General features: G+C 40.2%; 1 protein-coding gene across 1 annotated transcript; it reads left to right on the top strand.

The window, feature by feature from the left end:
- Positions 1 to 1,334: 1,334 nt before the first annotated feature.
- On the top strand, positions 1,335 to 2,636 carry LOC121773418. Its single transcript, XM_042170280.1, has one exon. It carries the CDS (start codon positions 1,603 to 1,605, stop codon positions 2,431 to 2,433), a length of 831 nt encoding a protein of 276 aa, XP_042026214.1. The 5' UTR covers positions 1,335 to 1,602; the 3' UTR covers positions 2,434 to 2,636.
- Positions 2,637 to 23,912: the final 21,276 nt, after the last annotated feature.

Genomic DNA, 23,912 nt, shown 5'->3' with positions numbered 1-23,912 from the left:
CTCATATAATCAAAATAAACGAAACTAAAAGTAGAAAAAATTCGGTTGGAAATTAAAAGCCAAATCAGAATATTGTTCACATCATTAGAAAATTAGTGACTTGGTATAGGGGAGTACCGGTCTCCTTTCGCCCTTAAAGTCACAACATACTTTCAACCACATGCTGCCACGTGGCAGGTATAAACAATATAATAACGATATTAAGCAACAAATGATGACACATAAGAATTACCCCGGATTGCATAAAAGACAGTTTATGTTGCATTAAATGCAATTTATTTTACATTTTAGTCTATAATGCAAAATAAATTACATTTAATGTAACATAAACAGTCTTTTATGCAATTCGCTCATCTAAGTCATTCACTAAGTTTGTTGCTTATATATGCTACATGACAGCATATGATTGGAAGGATGTTGTGATTCTAATTTGAGTTATTTTTGAAGTATGGTTGGAAGGATGTTGTGATTCTAATTTGAGTTATTTTTGAAGTATACCCCACTGGTTATATTTGTATCTTAAAATTTATTTATTTTTCATTCGCAAGGCACACGCCACCAATACTATTTCGTTTAATTTTTGAAGCATCAATTTAGATTTAGGTGCGGATGTTGGTACCATCGATTATTGACGAATTATAGTACTATCAATTTTATATATGGGTAAGAATAATACCATATTTTACATTTAATTAAAATGTGGTGTCATAGTTGACAAAATTTCTTTTCCAAAGTTAACATTAATTTCAGATGGTTAAATCTCTACCTAAATACCCAATTTTTTAGTACATTTTCTTTTATCATGAACAGTGTTATTTTTAATGTTTAGCAAAATTGATGAAATTCACGTATTTGACTTTTGAATAACACTGTTTTTGGAATAATTTACTCCTTTTTCATCGAAAAATTAAATTTTCAATTCTTACGCTCAGTTTTTTTTCCATATAGCCATAATATCCCTAATGCAAACAGTTCTATTGTACCCTTATTTTTTATTTTTAACCATAATTAAATTCATCTTTTTATTATTGAGTTAGTGAAAAAGTTTTTGAGAATGGACTTCGACTAATTTTATGATACAACCGAAATAACAAAAGTAACTATTTCTGGATTGGGTGAGGATTATATAATGGTCGGTCTCATGTCACTTGAGTCATCGTATTTCATTTCAGCGTTATCCGACATTATTTTTTTATCCCTTAAATTACGATGAAAATCAATCTCACTTATCTTATTCTTTTCATAATTTACTCTTTCTTTTTTTATTTTAATTTTTTTCTATTTAACTTACCAATTTTCTTAAATTTTTTTGTCGAAAAGAAGATTGATGTAGTATTTTATAGCCGGTCATAGCTCTTTATCCCAAGAAGTAATTACAGATATTATGCATACATTTTCCTCCTTATCTGTGGTCGAAAATTGTCACAAACCACACAAATAAAAGACACTGTTCTCACTCTATATTTGACACACTTTCTCTCTCAAAAACGCAGTAGCTTCCCCACTTTTCCCTTTTTCTTCTACTGCCATAAACTCAGCTCCTTCCGCTAAGAAACCCTAGTTTCTTCTTCACATCAAAAATCGAAGGAGAAGGCGATCGTGATGCATTCTGGCAATAGCGGGAGCCTACAATCATCCAGCGGCGGCGACGAGGAGTACGACTCACGCGCCGCCGACTACACGTTCACGACCATTCCCAACGCGCCCCCACAGTTCATCGACCCGCTCTCCGGCTACCTCCAGCTCCACCAGAACCCGAACTCGCTGCTTTTGAATTCCCCAAATCCGCTAAGATCCGACCCGAATCCGAGCCACGTCGCCGAATTCCCCGCCCCGGCGCCCTTGAGCAGCAACACTCACCACCACCAGCAACAGCAACAGCAACAGGCGGCGGCGCGAAACCCGAAGAAGCGATCTCGAGCGTCGAGGCGGGCGCCGACCACCGTGCTCACCACGGACACCGCCAATTTCAGAGCCATGGTGCAGGAATTCACCGGAATCCCCGCGCCGCCCTTCAGCACCTCCTCTTCCTTCCCCAGGAGCCGAATCGATCTCTTCGCCCCGAGATCCGCCGCCTCCGTGGACTCCCCCCCGCCGCCGCCGCCCTACCTCCGCCGCCACCTCCCAAATCTCTTCAATATCCCAAACCAAAACCAAAACCAAAACATTCTCACATCTCTCCTCCAATCAAACGCCAAATTTCCATTTCCCGCCGCCTCCAAACCCCAAAATTCACCCCAAAACGACTATCAGTTCGGATTTGGCCATCGCAATCCGGTCTCGGAAACCCTCCCCAACCTCATCCACAACCACCACAACGACTTCCAAAGAAACGATTTTGGCGGGAAAATCAGCAACGGAGGGAAGTCGCCGGAGGGCAACGTGAGAGGAGGAGAAGGTATGGTGGAATCGTGGATTTGTTCATCGGAGTAGGCATGATTATTGTGGTAGTAGAAAATGTGGTGGTGGAGCAGTGATGATTATTATCATGTCATGATTGAAATATTGAAAGTAAAAAAAGAGAGGGTAAAAGATATTGGATCTTTCATGATCAATTTTCACAAAGGTTTTCAACAAAAAGGAAGAAATATATAAAGGCTTAAATTATGTGTGAATAATAGTCTTCTTTTTGGATCCCTTTTCCTTACATTCATCATATGAAACGAATTATACATATTCAAAATATAGGAATATATTATTCATTTCATTGGCTACCTAAATTAATGTATCTACGTGTGTTTTAATGATCTTGTGGAATTATAACTTTTGCTGATATTTGTTTTTCACATTTGGGATGTTGCCTCTATTTTGATGAAGAATGTGAATCTATAGAAGAAAGATGAATCGAAAAAATATCGATCTTTTATGGAACTTTTTGCTTTTCCTCGTACCTCCTGCCCCACAATTGTTGTTATTTAGTTCATACTAAGGCCATCCACAATGTTGTTTCTATACCGTTCCTTAAACCACAATTTGAGGGCTCCATTGTACTTTTTTACTCCATTCCTTAACTAAGGAACTGAACCTGCAACCCTCCATTCCTTAACCGTTCCTTAAATTACTATTCATTCAATTTCATTTTTTTAATTTCCAACCCAATTCAATTTAAATAAACACACTTTAATAAAAAACAAACACACTTTATTAAAAAACAAACAACATTAAAAAAAAATCAACTTAAACTTAAAAAAAATAAAAAAAGCACACAATTAAAATCCTAAAAAAATAAAAAACACAAAATAAAAAACACACAATTAAACGTGGGAAAATAAAAAAACTACTCCACCGGCGAATCATCCTGCGGAGGCGGTCGAGGTTTAGGGGGAGGAGGAAGACCAAGTAGTCCTGCCATATGCACAATTCCGTTCCACCAGGCCGTGAATTGGGCGTACGAGAAGCGAGAAGTGTCCGCCATTGTGGCGGTTATGTACCCCACCATAAGTGTGTCCGAGCCTCCCCGCGAGCCCGATCCCGAGGCCGACTGGCTTGATTCGCCTCGGCCCTTCCTCGCTCTAGCCGCCTTCGTCCCTTGCGGCCGACGGCGCCCACGGCTGGATCCCCCGTATTCGTCGGGCGTTGGATCCCCCGTACCCCCAAACACCTGCGGTTCACCCTCGCTGGCCTCACCGGTGTCACCAGACGAGTAGTTGCCACTCGCCGTGTGCTTCGTGCGCTTTGAGGTTGAGCCCGAGCTCGAGCGGACACCGCCGGCCCACCTTTCCTCGTCCTTGACGAGCTGCCAAATATCAACATATTTGAACTGTAGACCGGTGTCCTGGTAGAAGACGCGCAAAGTCGCCCTCAGAATGTCGGCGCCCGAAGCTCCGCTTTGGTAGTTCGCCGCTTCGGCCGAGTAGATGCCGCAAAATTTTTTGACCTGTACGTCGACGCGGCCAAAGTGAGCACTGAGCATTGTATATTTGCGCTTCCGGGCCCCTTTCGGCTTAGTCTGGTGGTAGACATCACGGACCTTTTCCTAGAAGCACTTGGTGGCTTGTTGGTTCCCGACGATGGGATCGTACGAGACGGTGAGCCAGGCGGTGTACACCGCCTTAGTTTCTTCGTTGTTGTACGGATGCCGGCCCAGATCCTCCAGTTCCTCCTCCTCCTCCTCCTCGGGTGCCTCAGACGCAGCCCTAGAGCTTCCACCGCCTCGGCCTCCTCCCTGGGTGGGTTCAACGGGGATATCCTCCCGAATCTGGGACAAACCCTGAGAAAGCAGCGAGCCGGGTGGTCGAGCGTAGACATCCACATCGAAAGTGGGTGGTTGGTACCCACCCGGCGTCGCCGACCCCTGGGTGCCCGGCGTCGACGACCCGGAACCACCAAGTGTGTTGTACATGGTCTCCCAATCGCCGAACGCGTTGAGATCCCACCCACCGGAGCCGCCACCGCCGTAATTCCCGTCGCCGGACATTTTGTGAAGGAGATTGAAATAGAAAATTGGAGAGGAATTGATGTTGATTTAGGAAGAGTAGATGTGTAGTTGTGTGTGAAATGTAATAAATTAGGTGTATTTATAGAATAAGAAAATAAAAATAAAAATTAAAAAAAATTAAAAAAAGTTTAAAAAACGGTAATATTACCGTTAATTTTTTTTTTTTTAAAAATCAATTTTTTTAAAAAAAATTAATTATTGCGTCATCGCTGACGTGTCCCACTCGCGGGCCGGCGAGTGGGAAGTACGCACGAAGCGGGGAGCGCCACGTCGCCCCAGTGCGTGGCGGCACAAGCCGTGCCGCGTTACGTGCCGTCGGCACCCGACACGGAATAGGAACGGAATGGGAGCGGAATGGTGCGCCGCAACGCGTTCCGCGGCAAAACCGTTCCGGCGGAACGGCACGCGGAACGCCGGCGGCACGCGTTGCGGGTGCTCTAAAACACGATTTAGACAAATGAATCCAGATTTATGGGCTGTTTTTTCCTGTTATTTAGTTAGAAAAAATGGTGTTATTAATTCTTTCTTTATGCGTAGTAGGAGTACTACTTTTTATGCAGCTATTATACATTTGATTTTGTTACTTCCTCTGTTCCCTTAACTATCCCTCATAGTTAGGTTAAATTTTTCGGCACAGAATTTTAAAAAAATATATTGAATTTGTTAAATAAATAGATAAAAAAAATAAGAAAGAGAAAAATGATGAGAGAATAAAGTAAAAAATGAATAAAGTAAAGAAAGAAAAAAATTATTCCTTCTGTCTCATAGTAGATGTCACACTTGAGGATTGACATGAGATTTAAGGAGGTTGTTTTGTGTGTTAAGTGGAAAGAGAAAGTAATATATTTATATTAATGTGAGAGAGAACTTTTTTCAAAAAATGAAATGTGACATCTTTTATGAGACAAACTAAAAAAGAAAGTGTGTCATCTATTATGGGACGGATGGAGTACTGTATATGGAAATGACTCAACTATGAGAAAATTTTTTGAAATAGAAAAATGACTCAACTATGACGGAACATATGGAGGAAATCATTTGAACATTTTAACCGAAATGTATCATAAGGGAAATGGTAAAATTACTATCACTCCACATACTTTTTGTTTAAGCATTTTAACAAAAATGTCTCCCGAAAAATATATTCCGGGTACCTCTGCCCTATTTCACATTCCGCAACAGCGAACAATTTCTAATTCAAATTTACTATACGACACAACCTTTAAAACTATATTTCTTTATCCATATATAAAAATAGACTAAAGGCCTATTTTGGTCCTTAACATATTGCGATTTTTTTTATTTTGGTCCAAAACATTATCTTTTGAATTATTCGGTCCCTCACAAATAAAAACGGGTCACATTTGGTTCATTTTAGACGGTTCCGTAAAAAATTTGACGGAAATTCCAAATTTGGACGGAAATTCAAAAATTTGACGGAAACATGTCGGCTTCCGACTCCAGGTGTTCTGCCGCTGCTGCTCACCGTCAAGTCATCGTCTCGCCTCCTCTCCCTCTCCCTCACCCTTGAACCCTCCATCGACCACCTCCCCCTCGCCCTCACCGTCGTCTAGGCACCCTCCGCTACAGTTGTCACCCCCCGCCGCAGTTCCACCTCCTCCTCTCAAATCGTGGCTGCGGCAACACTGGAAGGCGTCGTCGTCGCTAATTTTGCCGGAGATGAAATCGATCGGATACACCCCCAATTGCGGCACCTACAATTACCTATTTCTGACTCTTTCGAAAATCGGTCAATTCGTCGTCTCGCCTCCTCTCCCTCTCCCTCACCCTCGACCCCTCCATCGACAACCTCCCCCTCGACATCTCCATCGTCCAGGCACCCTCCGCTACAGCCCCCGCTGCAGTTCCACCTCCTCCTCTCAAATCGTGGCTGCGACAACACCGGAAGGTGTCTACGGGGGATTGATTGCTGAGTTGAGCGAGGCGAGGAAGATGGATGCTGTGGCGGAGGTGGTGAGGGAGGGATGAGACGGTGACGACCGTGGGTGAGGCTGTTGGATGATGGAAGGTGGACGCCGTGGCGGAGGTGTTGAGGGAGGTTTGGGTTTAGGGTCTCCGTCAAATTTTTGACGGAACCGTCCAACGTCCAAAATGGACCAAATGTGACCCGTTTTTATTTGTGAGGGACCGAATAATTCAAAAGATAAAGTTTTGGACTAAAATAAAAAAATCGCAATATGTTAAGGACAAAAATGGACTTTTAGTCATAAAAATAAGGATGAAGTGAATGTTTTTTCTGTTCTTTTGAAATCAAATGCAATATGTCGATTCTATCCTTAGTTTCATCATATGTTCCTTTTTGGGTGAATCTAGAATAATCTGTTTATATTTGAATGTTGCATACTTTTAATGAGGGATCTAACTTTATCATTTTTATATTATAAAAAGATAAAAGGTCAAACTTATTAAGATTTTATGATGATTTTGTGTTAGTTTAGTGGAAGGGTGTGACATTAATGGTTGGTTTGAGAAAAATAGCATTTGCGAATACAATAAATTAATCTATTTTTACTTAAATTTTTTTTGTAAATATATTACTCCATTTTACAGATGTTTTTCAGTTATTATGAATCTCTTCAGCTTTCTTTTCAAACACAGAGGAGGATCACAATAAAAGATGTTCTTCCGTAATCATCTTAATTACAACTCTAAACATGTTCACGAAAAAGATCAAATGTTAATTCTTTTGAATATTCCTCCGCCACAAAAATAATATCAGAGATAATAAATATTTTAATACGAAATTCATAAAGTAGTATAAGAAAAGATATAATAACATCAGAGATAATAAATATTTTAATACGAAATTAATAAAGTAGTATATGAAAAGATAATTGGTGTTAATGGATTGTGAAATTTATATTATTAGTGTAAAATTGTGATGATGAAAAATATATCAAAAATAAATGTAAACTAATTTGGTGAGATGATCAAAATAATAAAACAATTACTATTTTTAGTTATAGAATGGAATACTGTTTTATTCAAACCGCAATAATTGTCTCATAAGACTTATGGCATACTACATTTCTTGCATTTCAATTGTTGATCTCTATACTTCACTTTGTTCTTTCCGGAGGTAGAATTTGACTACATTGTGTTTAATTTGAAGTCAAATTTTCAAATATTTATGCATATTGTGAAATATAATAAAAGGTCATTATTTTATACACATCGAAAAGAAAAGTCACCCTTAATAATTTTCATAAATAATCATAAAATATTATGAAAATAAAATGTCATTTTAACTATTCCCTCCGTCCCACAATAGAAGTCACATTTGGTGTGAGCGTTGATTTTAAGAAATGTAAAATATAGAGAGTTGCAAAAGTTAGAGGAATATGAGATTCACTTTTTTATATTTGTTTAGAGTAAAAGCCAAAACTGGTCCTGAACATATGTTCATTTTACGATTTTGGTCTTATACTTTATCTTTTGAATTTTTGCATCCTGAATATTCCAACTAGGATCACAATTGGTCCTACACTAACAATTCCGTCAATTTTTAACGGTTTTAACCCGATTTTGACCAATTTTGATGGCTTTAACAGTCCCATTCAGGTTAAAACCGTTTAAAAATCGGTTAAAACCGTTTAAAAATTGACGGAATTGTTAGTGTAGGACCAATTGTGATCCGAGTTGGAATATTCAGGATGCAAAAATTCAAAAGATAAAGTATATGACCAAAATCATAAAATGAGCATATGTTCAGGATCAGTTTTGACCTCTACTCATTTGTTTATAATAGAATGTGAGTTAAGTGAGTTAGTGGAATGTGACACTTACTAACCATTTATGATAAAAATGAAAGGTGACTCTTATTGTGGGACATACCGAAATGACAAAATGTGACTCTAATTGTTAGATGGAGGGAGTACCGTTTAGTATGATTTATTATTCTCAATTAGATTAATCTCCCACAATTAAGAATCTACAAAATAGGGTTGGGTAAACTAATAGACTTATCAAACTAGCTAGGAGTTGTATAGAACTTAGACATAAGTCACATAAGGTTGAGACAAATATAGATTAACTGCCTAATTCGGGATTAGGGTTAACTATAATGAAATGGGTTACCTTTTTAGTTTATACTATTATCTCTATAAATAGGTTTGATGTAATTTAGGAGTGATCTCACTTTTGTAGGTGCAGATCCTCATCAAATTAATCGACAACTACAATCAACAATTTTATTGATCGATCCGTGATGGCAACTAATTAATTAATAGCTACTCCTTAATGGAGTACATATAACTCTCCTTTCACTCTAAGTAATTAGTAGTGGAGAAATCTTGTTTGATTCGATACAGTAGGGGATTGTTGCATTTGGGTTTTAATTAGCAGAAATCGTGATTGATCAGTTTACACACAAACAATAATCATAAATTTCAATTTGAATTATATAGAACGATCACTTATTATAATCTTAAATGATAATTACAAGCTTAATCTAATTTTAAAATTTGAGTGTATATTGTCTCCACGCTTAGCCTCAAACATTATTGGTTATCGTTGATTTTGTGTTGATAGGAGTAATTCTTATGTTAAAGCGTTAATGTTTATCTCTTTGAGTTTTGTAAAAACACAATAGATAATTTAATTACTGACCAAGTAATGAAATCAGTAAAGAGCATATATTATTAAAGTTAAACGAGGTCTGAATGTTGAATAAAAAAATATTCGAGCCAATTACCCTGAAACCTTTAATTCAATGATTTTAGGTTCATATAAACAAGTAACTTAAAGCAAAAATAGAGGACGACGCGGTACACATAAAACAAACTAGATGATCCTTCCAAGAGAAATCCATTTTTTTGTCTTGTTTTAAAGGAATGATAGGTTACCACTTATTAAAAATGAAATCAATTTAATTTGGAGGGCAAGACGAAAATAATAAAAGTGAATTACATTAATGAAAACGAGAAGATTTTTTTAATAAAATAAGCTTATAAAAAAATGTCTCTAATTATTTTCGAGATTGACAGAAATGTATTTTTTAAACAAAATCACAAGTGACAACGAAACTATAAACATCAACGTTCTCTTAATTTTACAATTTTTTTTGTACATTTCTGACACTATATAGAGTTATGACTATAAAATTCATTTTTTTTTCCGTAGATCAACTTGTAGAAATTCTACAAACGTATTCATTTAATGGAAATAAGCAAAAGTATTTACCGAAAAAAGCGAGTGCAGCTGCAAAAAGACAAACCAGGCATGAATTTAAAGTGCAATCTCTATAATATTTTTCTGAAAGGTAGCCATCTTTTCTATAGCATTGATTGATGTATGATAAATTTTAAATATCATTTTATATTATTTCAATCTTAAGATTTTTAATTTTACGTTACACCCTCGTTTTTTGAATTTCAAAGTGATGATTGAAAAGTAAAAAAGAATTACAAAAGTTAGAGACCTTTTATGATCATTTTTTTCATTGATATTTTTTTACTTGTGTGCCATGATTACTATTGGAAAACCCTTTTTCACACCAAAAGGAGCTCTTTTCTTGTCTCTACTGCTCAAGTTTTTCTTCTCCCATAGTTGAAGTTTAATTTAGAGTAAATGTCAAATTTGTCCATACTCATATGGCCATTTTATGATTTTAGTCTCAAACATTAAGTTTTGAATTATTGCATCATATATATTTCAATTCGGGCTACAATCAGTCCAAAATGGACGGATCTGTCAAATATTAACAGTCAACTGTTGTTAATCGAATTTTGAGTCATTTAATATTAAGGATATAATTTGAACGGGTGGGTGGCGGCGGGAAGAAGAGGATTTGCGTTTGGGAGTCGGATGGGGAAGGTAAGGGATATGAGTAGTGAGATTATTGATAATGTCGTCTTCAATCAGGATGGAGGAGTTGAGCAGTTTAGGATGAATCCTTTGTTTTAGCGGCGAGGCGAAGAAGCCGAGAGTCACGATTTCGAAAGGGCACAAGAATTACGAGCTCATGCTCAATCTCCAGTTTGGGATAAGGTAGAAACTGAGCTTGTTTTTATTGAATTTGTTTGTAGGTTTATTTTTTTTTATTGGATTTTGTGGTTTTTGAAGGCATTCTGTGGGGAAGCATGCTTCTAACTTAGTGATTTCGCTGAGTTTTGGTGGAAGGATTACAACCCTGTTGTGTTTAGGTAATCAAGAATTTGGAGTTAGGCTCATTTTGTAATGCTTCTTGATTTTTGTTTATAATAATCTGAATTTGTGAATCATCAGCCATTTGAGGCAGCTGTTTCAAGTAGATCCTGCGGATTACATGTTAGCCATTTGTGGGAATGATGCGTTGAGGGAGCTTTCGTCTCCGGGGAAGAGTGGAAGGTTGTAAATGGGTCAAAATCGGGTAAACACTCGTTGACTGAAATTGCTCTAGTCTCAATTCTCCTGTCGTTGTGAACTGTTCAAGTTAGATTGTCAAACTGATCCAACTGGCCAATGTATGCCTTTTACCTGCGAATGCCGGTGAGTGGATCCAATGGAAATTCAAACTGATCAACTTGACTTAATCCAACCTTAAGTGCGCAAATGGAGGAACTCAGGGCTTTCAAAACCTTAACTCACAATATTATTAATTAGTAAAGGGAAGTAAGGATCGATCCCACTGAGACGATGTGTTCTACATTTGTTGAGGACAAAATGGGAATGGCTGCTGCCACACTTTACAGGGTGGGTTAAGTTAAACTAACTAAACTGATCCACTTGCTAAACAGAATTAAAATCTACTTGATCAACTTATACTGCAACTTTCGAAAATGGCCAAACAAAGTAAAAACAAACGAGTGTCAGTCTTCTGCAAAACGTACAATAAAGTAACTTTTTCCTAACAACTTCATCTTCCTCACAGAATCAAAAGAAAACAGAGCATAATCAGATCAGGTCATTTTCGAACACTTGTGCCCTAACAATTTTAACGTAACAAACTTATAATTTAAAATTTGCCATAAGAATTAAACTGCATCTACGTAAACAAGTAACTAAGCCATAATCATGCAGAAATCACAAATCGACCGCCAGATCTACAACTTCCGAAGCTAAATCAGACATTATCACACCTTCAATCAACGTGAACCTACCTAGATCTACTCTACCATACCACAAACGATCAGATCTAAACATCCTAGTACCTTCCATTCAGAAATTCACGGCAATTAAATAGAAAATTCTAAACACCCTGATGTAAAACGGAATTCATAACTTCAAAAGTTTCTAAAAACTACCAAGTCGATAAGCAACAAGCAACCAAGAGTAAATTGTAGCAGCAAAAACACGAAATAAAAGATTGTATCTTCGCTCCTTCTCGGAACGGTGTTACACAGCTTCAAGTTTAATAAAACTACCACCCAAACTAAAACTAAACTAAACTAGAACCCAAGTGTGTGCGTGACGGAAATCAAGAATATGAAGTGCAAGGAGCTCTCATTTCAGCCCTAGAAGAGAGCAGAATTCTAAAATGTATCTCTGTGTATCTCCATGTTCGTCCTCTCCTACTGGCGTTGGGCTTTCTATATATAGAGAGAGGCGTAAGGCTCTAATCCCTTGGGTACCATTCTCTCGAAAAGTCATTTCTGCCCTTGGCTTTTGGGGTCTTCGGATTACACTCAATCTTCGATATGGGGAGGGCTCCTGCTGGCTCCACTCAATTCTGGCTTGATCAACTCAGCACAGTAGTTTTTACTTCATTCCTCTTTGTGAAGAACGAACCTACGGTTGTGATGATCGAAATGCAAATTAATGAAATGACAACATGCAAGGAAGAACACAAGCGAATTACGTGGTTCGGCGTAAGCCTACGTCCACGGGCAGAATCTGGTGTGTTTCTTTATTGATCACTCGAGAAATTACAAACATAAGAGCACTCAAAACTCTCAAGAATTTACAAGATGGAAAACCCTCAACTCGCCCGAAAACTTCTTGCTTCGAGAGCTAAAAACGCACAGCTGAAAGATAACACTTCCTCTCTTGAATTCTCTCTCTATCACTTTTGATTTCTGTTGTTGTTGGTTCTGGAATGAATCGCAACTCCCTTAAGAAGTATCGATCAAGAAAACCGCCGAACAGCTTCCTTTGCCGAACAGCTTCCAATTGCCGAATAGCTTCCAATTGCCGAACAGCTTCCTTTTGCCGAACAGCTTCCAATTGCCGAACAGCTTCCAATTGCTGAACAGCTTCCAATTGCCGAACAGCTTCCAATTGCCGAACACGGTTATAACCGTTTCCAACGGCTAGTTCCTGTTTTGGTTCCCAACGGCTATTTCCTGACTTGATTCTTCCACCAGCTCAATCCGATCTTGATGAGCTCAAACACTAACAAATCCTCCACCTTTGAGCAATCTAAGATCCATCACCACCAGTTCCACCTTCCTTCCCATACTTACAAATTTCGGACCACCCCAACCAAATCCAAGCAATGTCGGAACTTGGATCTTGGTAGGGCTTTAGTAAGTGCATCAGCCGCATTGTGCTCGGTGCTGACCTTCTCAATCTTCACCGCACCCTTCTCAACCTCATCTCGAATGAAATGCAGCCTCACGTCTATATGTTTGCTGCGTTCATGATATGTCTGATGTTTCGAGAGACAAATCGCGCTATTGCTGTCGCACTTGATCACAACATTCTCTTGCTTCACCCCAAAATCACCAACTATACCCCTAAGCCAGAAGCTTTCCTTTACTGCCTCAGCAAGAGCTATATACTCTGCCTCCGTCGTCGATAGAGCCACCACGGATTGGAGATTAGACTTCCAGCTCACCGCGGAGCCGAACAAGGTAAATATGTACCCAGATTGTGAGCGCCTATTATCAAGGTTAGCTGCATAATCTGAATCGCAAAACCCAATAATGCTATCCTTATCTCCTTCATTCTCTGATTTGAACATTATTCCCAGATCACTACTTCCTTTGAGATACTTGAGAATCCCTTTCAAAGCCAACCAGTGCTCTCTTCCCGGACAGGACATGTATCTGCTCACCACGCTTACCGCATGAGAAATATCAGGCCTTGTGCATATCATCATATACATCACACTCCCAACTATGTTGGAATAAGGTATCTGGCTCATCTCTCTTTCTTCTTGCTGATTTCTGGGACATTGTGATTTGGACAGCTTAGTCTGTTGTGATAGTGGAACTGAGGTTGCTCTACTCTTGTCAATCTGATATTTGTGCAGTACTTTCTGAATGTAGCCTTCTTGGGACAACCACAACACCCTCTTATCTGCATTTCTGAATATATCCATTCCCAAAATCTTGCTAGCACTCCCCAGATCCTTGATTTCAAATCCCTTTTTCAATAAGGCTTTCACCCTATCTAGCTCCTGTCTATCTGGTCCAGCAAGCAAGATGTCGTCTACATATAATAGCAAATACACAGCAGGTCCCTCAGACTTTGATTTGAAGTAGACACAACTATCATATCTGGAATTTATAAATCCCATACTCTGCATATGTTCATCAAACTTGATATGCCATTGTCTACTTGCTTGCTTCAAACCGTATAGACTTTTCTTTAGTAGACAAACCTTATCTTCACTCCCATGTATCACAAATCCCTCTGGCTGATTCATGTATATAGTTTCCTCAAGCTCTCCATGAAGAAAGGCTGTCTTCACATCAAGTTGGTCCAAAAACCAACTTCTTTGAGCAACTATAGCTAGCAAAATTCTGATTGAGGCATGCTTTACCACTGGAGAAAATACTTCATTATAGTCTATTCCCTCCTCTTGTGTGAACCCCCGAGCTACAAGCCTAGCCTTGAACCTAATCTTGTTCCCAACCTCCAACTTTTTCTTGTATATCCACTTACAACTCACTGGTTTTTGTGTGGAAGGTCTCTTCACAAGCACCCATGTCTTGTTCTTGATCAGGGACTGTATTTCATCTATCATAGCCTCCATCCACTGCTTGCTCTCCTTAGAACTCATAGCTTCCTTGAAGCTTGAAGGCTCTGCATACTCTATGTTTTCTGCAACACATAGTGCATATAGCAAGTATTCTTCTTCACTGTATCTTGTAGATGGTTTAGGGATTCTTCTGACCCTATCTCTGGCTAGAACATAGTCACCCAAATCCTGCTGCTCTTCTTCAGGGTTCAAGACATCAGCATCTGCTTCTTCTTGTTCACTATGATTTCCCATCTGCTGTTCAGGCTCAGCAATTCTTTCTGCTCCAGAAACCTCCACCTGAACTGATTCCTCAGCCTCCTCAGGTTCTGGAACACCCATCTCCACCATCCTCTCAGGCTCTGGTTCTTTCTCAGAATGAGATGGCCTCTGGCTCTCTTGAGCCTTTTCTAGAAATGGCATCCTACTTTCTTCAAATTGCACATCTCTAGAGATAATAACTTTCTGATTTCCTGGCTCTATGCACCACAGTCTGTAGCCCTTCACTCCCTTTTGGTATCCAATCATCACACATCTCAAGGCCCTTGGCTCCAACTTACTTTGCCTGATGTGTGCATAAGCCATACAACCAAAAATCTTCATATTCGAATAATCCATGGCCCTTCCATACCATCTCTGATCAGGAGTGTCAAAAGCTATAGCTGAAGAAGGACTTCTATTGATGAGAACTGCTGCCATACTCACAGCCTCACCCCAGAATCTCTTAGCCATTCCAGAGCCAAAGAGCATACATCTAACTCGCTCTAGGATGGTTCTATTCATGCGCTCAGCAACTCCATTCTGTTGGGGATTAGATGGAGATGTCCTATGCCTCTTCATACCTTTCTGCTCGCAGAAAAAATCAAACTCCCCACTCAGAAATTCCAGCCCATTATCAGTTCTTAAACACTTCAAAGAACACCCTTTCTCCACCTCCACTTCCCTACACCACTCCTTGAATTTCATGAATGTCTCTGATTTTTCCTTCAAGATAAACACCCATAATTTTCTAGAAAAATCATCAATAATGGATAGAAAGTATCTACCTCCACCCAATGAAGCTGGTGTAGCTGGGCCCCACAAGTCACTGTGGGCATAGTCTAGTGGTGACTTTGAGCTGTGAATTCCTCTTCCATAGGGCAGTTTCTTACTCTTTCCGAGCACACATTGCTCACACAAACCCAACTGCTCATTGGGATTTTCCAGCTTAATCAGCTCCTTCTTGGCCAATTCTTTAATTCCAGTTTCTCCCAAGTGTCCGAGTCTGAGATGCCACATTCTTAAGTCTAATACCTGCACCAGATTCACAGATCCAGTAACCACACTTGCCTTTAGATAGTATAGGCTTCTCTTTCTCTCAGCCATCATAACAACATCACCATTCTTGACGATGTTCATAATCCCATCAGATAATATGCAATTATATCCTGCTGCATCCAACACTCCAATAGAGATCAAATTCCTCTTAATCTCTGGAATAAACCTCACACCAGTGAGTAACCTGATGGAGCCATCATGAAGTCTAAGCCTGATGGACCCAACTCCTCTGATTCTGCATATCTGGTCATTTCCTAACAAAACTGATCCAGCTGCATTCTTGATTTCCTCAAAATGACTTCTAGTTGGACACATGTGGAAGCTACATCCAGAATCCATGATCCATGGAAGTTCTTCCATGTCCTCAGTCACACACAGAGCCTCCGGGACCACCAACTCTTCTGCAATATCAGCATTGTTCTTGCCATTCTCTTCCTCGGCCTGCTTCTTCTTCCAAACCCAACAATTCTTCTTTATGTGGCCTGGTTTCTTGCAGTGATGGCATGATCTGGTCTCTTTCCAGTCAGCTGTCTTGTTTTTCCATGGCTTCTTCTGTGACTTTCTTTTCACATTCTTCTTGTGATCAGCAACACTCAGACTCTCAGACACCATTTCAGTGGACTTTGGATTAGATTTCTGGATTTCCTTGAGCTTTAGAGCAGAGTACACCTCTTCATATCCAATCTTGGACTCTCTACCAAGAAGTATAGCATCCTTGAAATGCTCATAACTTGGTGGCAAGGAATTCAACAACATCAGAGCCTTGTCCTCATCTTTAATCTCTTCATCAATGTTCTCAAGATCATCGATGCATTTCCCAAATTCTTCGAGCTGTTCCAACACACCTTTTCCATCAGCAATCTTGAAAGTGAGAAGTTTCTGCTTCAGGTGCAGCCGATTTGCCAAGGATTTGGCCATGTATAATGACTCCAACTTGGACCAAACTCCAGCCGCTGTCTCCTCCTTTGAAACTTCTCTGAGGACTCTGTCATTGAGGTTGAGTATCAAGGTACTATATGCCTTGTACTCTCTGTCTTGAGCCTTTGCCTTCTCCTTTTCATCAGGCTCGGGCTTCTCCTCCTCATTACTGCCTCCACCATTTAGGGTTTCCCATAAACCCTGTTGCATCAAGATTGCTTTCATCTTCAGCCTCCATAGGCCAAAATCATTTCGGCCTGTGAACTTTTCAACATCAAACCTTGCTGCAGCCATTATTCAAACAGGTTGAGCGCCTTCTTGAGGAAACAAAGAAAGAACTCCCAAAACTTTATGCTTTCTCGATCAATTCAGTGGACGAATTTCCCACAGACGGCGCCACGTTGTGAAGAACGAACCTACGGTTGTGATGATCGAAATGCAAATTAATGAAATGACAACATGCAAGGAAGAACACAAGCGAATTACGTGGTTCGGCGTAAGCCTACGTCCACGGGCAGAATCTGGTGTGTTTCTTTATTGATCACTCGAGAAATTACAAACATAAGAGCACTCAAAACTCTCAAGAATTTACAAGATGGAAAACCCTCAACTCGCCCGAAAACTTCTTGCTTCGAGAGCTAAAAACGCACAGCTGAAAGATAACACTTCCTCTCTTGAATTCTCTCTCTATCACTTTTGATTTCTGTTGTTGTTGGTTCTGGAATGAATCGCAACTCCCTTAAGAAGTATCGATCAAGAAAACCGCCGAACAGCTTCCTTTGCCGAACAGCTTCCAATTGCCGAATAGCTTCCAATTGCCGAACAGCTTCCTTTTGCCGAACAGCTTCCAATTGCCGAACAGCTTCCAATTGCTGAACAGCTTCCAATTGCCGAACAGCTTCCAATTGCCGAACACGGTTATAACCGTTTCCAACGGCTAGTTCCTGTTTTGGTTCCCAACGGCTATTTCCTGACTTGATTCTTCCACCAGCTCAATCCGATCTTGATGAGCTCAAACACTAACACTCTTGTTCCGTCTATCCGCCCAATTGATCCATTCATTCTCTGAATATGGCAGAATTCGCACATACCTGGCTCACATTTGCACGTCAGATTATAGAATTAGGTGTAGTTTAATCACAGAACACATGCATGAAACGAGTCTTATCATTGACCGTTAATATTTGACGGATCCGTACATTTTGGACTGATTGTGGCCCGAGTTGAAATGTATAGGATACAATAATTCAAAACGTAATGTCTGGAACCAAAATCGTAAAATGACCATATGTTTAGGACCAATTTTGGCCTTTACTCTAAATTAAAACAACGTCATTTAATACACTTACTAATGGTTAACTTTTATACATTTATGTGTCACGTCAATTTTACTAAGACTCGTAGGATGCCGAAAGTAAATGTGGAACATTATTAATCATCTTTAATTAACAAGTAATCGAATTCATTTCACTAGTAGGGATAGTGGTTCAATTGAGAATTATCTTAACTAACTTGAGAACTTATTGGTTGGAAACAAAAAATATATTAGTTGGTGGCATAAACCATATCAATTCTTAAGTTATCATTTTAAGATAATTCTCAATCAAACCACTAGCTTCACTAATAATCAATAACTTAACCGTACGATGGATATAAATACACCAGATAAATTAGTACAAACAACTCGACTTGGAGGTACGATTTTAACTTATATTTCAAACGATATACTTTCATCATCATGAAATCCCTTTTTATTACAACTGTATTTTGGTATCAAAGCTACAAATATACTTGGTAATTGCCGAGTATTTACCGAGCATTATTAAGGGCTCGTTTGGTAGACTATCCATGTTACGGCTAGTTACGATAATGCTCATGATATATATTATGGTTTGTGCTAGTTATTTATCTAAAGTGGTGTGTTTGATAAATTAATATAAAAATTTTAAGCTAGCTTTAATTTATGTTAGGTGCAAAGATAGAATACCAAGTTAAATTATGTGTAGATTAAAATAATTTCAATAATATGTATGAGCAAATTAAGAGCAGGAAAGATGGAGGACATGATAGTAATTTAGTCCACTATCTTGGTTCAATTTCCAAAGCTGTCAGCGTAACCCACCAAAATTATCGGTTAATTTTCTAAGTTTAAACATGGGCTTCTCTGAGCCATAAAAATAACGGAGTTATTCACTAAAGAAAATATGAACACCAAACATACAATTAAAGCTTATTAAGAGATTGTAACTTGCTCTAACATAGCTACCAAACGACACCTAAATAGTAAACACTTAATGAGCACAACAATTCACTAGAGTAAGATTTGTTTAGAATGTACCGAGAATTTAGTTTTCGATAATGATAAACACGAATTTTACATGTATTTAGAGGTTAGATGATATAGGCCTAGAGCCATCAAATCTCGTCTAATATGGCATCACAATAATCTCCAACATATATTAATTTTATTTGATTTATAATAGTATCTTTTATTTTAGTCAATTATCTTTATGCAATGTTTATCTTTATCGAGTCTAGTTAGTATTTTATTCCCTCTGTCCACAAAAAATAGAAAAAGTTGTAAATGGCACGAGTTTAAATGTGCAATTGGTAAAGTAAGAGAGAATAAGAGATGGAGAGAAAATGTGGTGGAAGTAGTGTTAGTGGATTTTGAGGTCCACATTTAGAATTATGTAGGGTTAGTATTGGTTTAAAACTTTCCATTTTTAGAATTATTCTAATTTTGGTGGACAGCCCAAAAGTGCAATATTGGTATATTTTTTTTGTAGACGGAGGGTGTATAATATGGAAGTCTTGTGTATATCTTTATTTATTGAGAGTATACATTATTGTATCATTCGCGCTTCTTGAGAGGAATCATCCCCCTAGAATTCAGGCCATCCGCAATGGCGCCTAGCGCACCGCCTAGCCGAGCGCCGGCGCTAGGCGGTCCATTGCAACCGCCTAGCGGATTTTGGAATTAAAAACCGCCGAGCGCTCGGCGGTTTCGCGGCGCTAGGCGGTGCGCTGGGCGATCCGCTCGGCGCTATTGCAGCGCCAGGATCGCATAGATCACCGCCGAGCGGATTTTTTTATTTTTTATTTTATTTTCGAAACACTATATATACGCGGTTTGCACGTCATTTTCATTCGCACCACTTGTTTTAACGAGTACTCTCTCTATCTTAATTTCTGTACAAGATCAACACAGAGAAATGGAGAACACCAACGAAGGTACTCCAGTGACGAGCGGGTCTCAAACTCCGCCGGTACCCGGTTGGGCACAAGCGGGCTCAACGGGACGCGAGGGGGGCAGCCGGGGGTTCACAGGAGGTCCAGTCGGCATCCTCCCTTGGCCAATCCACAGCGGATCTCAAATTCTTCGCGCGTCAACAAACGCGCAATCAGATGGTCAAGAAGATGGCCGAATGGCGGGCGGCAGTGGACCCCGTGGAGAAGAGTTTGCTTCAAACATTGCTCCTGAGCATGCAGGAGGATTTGGAGGCGGCACGGAGGGAGACCGGCGGGAGTAGAGGCGGCGGCGACGGAGGCGGAGGCGATGGTGGCGACAGTGACGGAGGAGACGACGACGGAGACGAGGAGTGAATTATTGTACTTTTTTTTAATTATTTTAATTTTTTTAAATTATTGTACTTTTTTAAAATTATTGTACTTTTTAAAATTTTAATAGTATTATTAATGTTTCCCCGTATATGATACGAGTATATCTATAGAATATTCTCATATCTCTATTATTTCATATATTATTGATTTAGCATATCTTTCATATTTTTTGATCACTAAGTTTGGTTATTAGGGAGTATTATAAATAGGAGTCTTTGTTATCTTTTAAATCATTCATTGAAGAAATACAATTTATCTTTTTATTCGTCTTTTACTTTTAGTTATTTACTTTCACTGCAAATTCATCTCGCCAAACCCTAATTGGCCGAGAAATCTAGGCTGCTCGACGGGGAGACCCCGCGAACGAACCTAACCCTTCTCCGGCGACTTCGCGCTGCCGGAACCGATTCGAGTAACATCTGGTGCTTTCATCGGTTCTCATCCTCAGCATTACCATCGTCTCTACCACAGCCACGCCTCTACCACAGCCTCCGCATTCACCGATATCATGTCACATTCAACCCACGTTTTGGCATCGCAGCTTGAGCGGATAACAGCTGCAATCAGCAAACTGGAAGCCTCACTCACCGCTGCTGAATTTCGCAGATTCGTAGCAACACAGGCAACGCTGGTCTCGATTCTGGCACCACCATTTTGCGCTACAAGACCCTCTTCGTTGTCCTAACCGCGCCCCGAACCTGACCCTCCAGACGCACCACCGTTGTGTGCCGCAATGCCACCGTACCTGCCAAATTCGAATTGGAACCTAGCGCTGCCGAACCAACCATCGCACCAGGTCTAACCAAGGCGTGCAACCGGCTGGGACCCTCTGGGCAGCCGCAATCCACTGGATTCCCCAGCCTATGCCCACCTACATTATGACTACGACTCAGCTCTAGATTATAATCCGTCACCTTACCAACAACAACGCACCTCATACGCGTACAATCAACCAAGACAACAAGACCGTGTGTGGAGCTACCAGCTGCATCGCCCGAGCCTCCCACCACTACCAATAATCAAGCCAACATCGTGCTGGGGCCCACCGCCACAAGGCGATCCCTTCGGACCCCCACAATTTGACCAGCATCAGCCACTGTCGTCGCCGATGGACCGTCCTACCTATTGGGACCCACCGGGACGGTAGGGATACCCGACGTATGAGCAACCACCCCCCTTCGGCTGGCCGACGCCACCACCAACGCATATGGAGTCCCTTGACCGTGAGTTTGTCGAATTCCGGCCGCAACCACCACAGCTGCAACGTTATCAGGGTGAGACGGAGGAAGATAGATGATATGGTGATGACTTTATTCACGCACATTCGCCACAACTTGACGAGAGTTTGGATGCTTATGGGTGTGGATATGCGCATGAATTGAGAGAGCAAAAAGAAGTCGACTCTTCTCCATCGAGTTTAGTTGTGTAGTTTGGGTATTCATGTGCTGGAGCTAGAGATTTTGACTGTTTTTCTGAACGTGGGATGGTGAATGAAATGCTTTGTGATAAACTAGAAATGAAGCTTTCAACATACTCTATATCAGAGATAAAGTCAGAAACAAATGAAGCCATAGATAGTGATGCTGCTTATTCAGAGATAGGAACAGATCAAATCCAGCCATTGGCTTGCCTAGTGATTTTAGTGGAGAAGAGAGGCAATTGTTAGACGATAGCTCGCCCCCATCAGCTGCAATCTCACTGCATGTGACAACCCCCATTTTTGGCTTGTAATCGTCATCCGCAGGTTGAGGTTCCGAGCTCTAGGAAAAAGGAGTGGGAAAAGAATCTGCTCCTTGGTCTTTCATTTGTATATGAGGTTTTGCTTAAAGGAGCTCAAGATTTGAGTTGTGAGAAAATTGTTGGAGTGCTTGTTGCTTTGCCTCATAAGGAAGTTGCCCATTCATTCATAAAGTGGAGAAAGGAAAATTATTTTAATGGAAATGTGGATTTGGTTTTGCCAGATGAGACTAATGAGAAGTCCAACAAAACTAAGATTGAGTTCTTTTTCACTGTGGGTGTCCTTGCACTTCGTCAGCTTTGTGCAATTCTTGAGGATTTGCGTACACTTGATCCGGGTGGGGATATCTCGCCAAAGCTTCTGGTCGCAACACTCTTCGTTTTGTCGTGGTTTCCACCTTGAGGGCAAGGTGAATTTCAACCGTGGGGGAGTTGATACGAGTATATCTATAGAATATTCTCATATCTCTATTATTTCATATATTATTGATTTAGCATATCTTTCATATTTCTTGATCACTAAGTTAGGTTATTAGGGAGTATTATAAATAGGAGGCTTTGTTATCTTTTAAATCATTCATTGAAGAAATACAATTTATCTTTTTTATTCGTCTTTTACTTTTAGTTATTTACTTTCACTGCAAATTCATCTCGCCAAACCCTAATTGGCCGAGAAATCTAAGCTGCTTGACGGGGAGACCCCGGGAACGAACCTAACCCTTCTCCGGCGACTTCGCGCTGCCGGAACCAATACGAGTATCATCGTATCAGTATATGTCTCGTAAATTAAATTCCGTATATTGTGTGATTGTTAATTATTTCATTTTTATATAATTGTTATTAGTGATGTGGCTAGTGATGTGGCCAGGCTATGGCTGGGCTATTTGCTTGTTTTGATGATGTGGCAGGAGGATTTTTAGTGTTGATGATGTGGCAGCAGGAGTTTGTGGCTAGGCTATGGCTGGGCTATTGCTGGGCTATTCCTATTGTGGATGGCCTCACTCTCTTCAATCGTACCAATCTCAAATTCAAGCTTGATCTCTCAGATTTTAGGCTAACCGAAAGCCTGACAATTGGTGCTTTCATTTGGTTCTAATCCTCATCCTTAGAGCATCCGCAACGGTGGCGACGGTCGCCACCGCCGTCCGCGTCGCTGGCAAGGCGAAGCACCGCGGCCGCTGCGCTCGCGCCAGCGAGCAGCTGACGTGGCGGCACGGGATTGGGCAACGGCATAGCCGTTGCCTTCAAATTTTTATTTTTTTTAACTTAAAAATTGGTATTTAATTGTAAATAATGATAAAAAATAAAAAAAAATATTTTCCAAATCCACAAAATATGGCCGTTTTTTTCCCGTTTTTTCTGAATTTTTTTGAATTTTTTTTTATTTTTTTTCCCCAAAATCATCTATAAATACATACATTCATCATCCATTTATCACATCAAATCATCTCTCATTCAGCTCTCATTCACAATTCTCATACAAACTATCAACACATTCATCCCTCACTCAAAACCTCAAATGGATTTCACCCATATTATGGCGGAAGCGGAGCGCGAAGAACAAGAATACTACGAACAACATCGTGCCGCTTAAGAAGCATATATCGCGGCGAATACCCCCGCTCCTCCTCCTCAACGAACTAGATCAAATCGCCGCTACATCCATCGTGACCGGGAGGGAGCCCACGAAAGGCTCGCTGCCGACTACTTTGCCGACCAGCCGCGGTTTCCGGCAGATTACTTTAGGTGCCGTTTTCGCATGTCAAAGCGCTTGTTCATGCGAATTGTCAACACATTGTCCACACGTGTTGAATTCTTCCAAATAGGTCCAGATGCAGCCGGCCGGCAAAGTATCACGCCGTTGCATAAGTATACGTGTGCCATCCGACAACTCGCTACTGGGCAAACGGCCGACATCTTCGACGAGTATTTGCATATCGGTGAGTCCACTGGAATCCTTTGTCTAAAGAATTT

This window comes from Salvia splendens, chromosome 17, assembly GCF_004379255.2.
Source record: "Salvia splendens isolate huo1 chromosome 17, SspV2, whole genome shotgun sequence".
Taxonomy (NCBI): domain Eukaryota; kingdom Viridiplantae; phylum Streptophyta; class Magnoliopsida; order Lamiales; family Lamiaceae; genus Salvia; species Salvia splendens.
The sequence above is the reverse complement of the archived record's forward strand: the minus strand, read 5'-3'. Positions and strand labels throughout refer to the sequence as shown.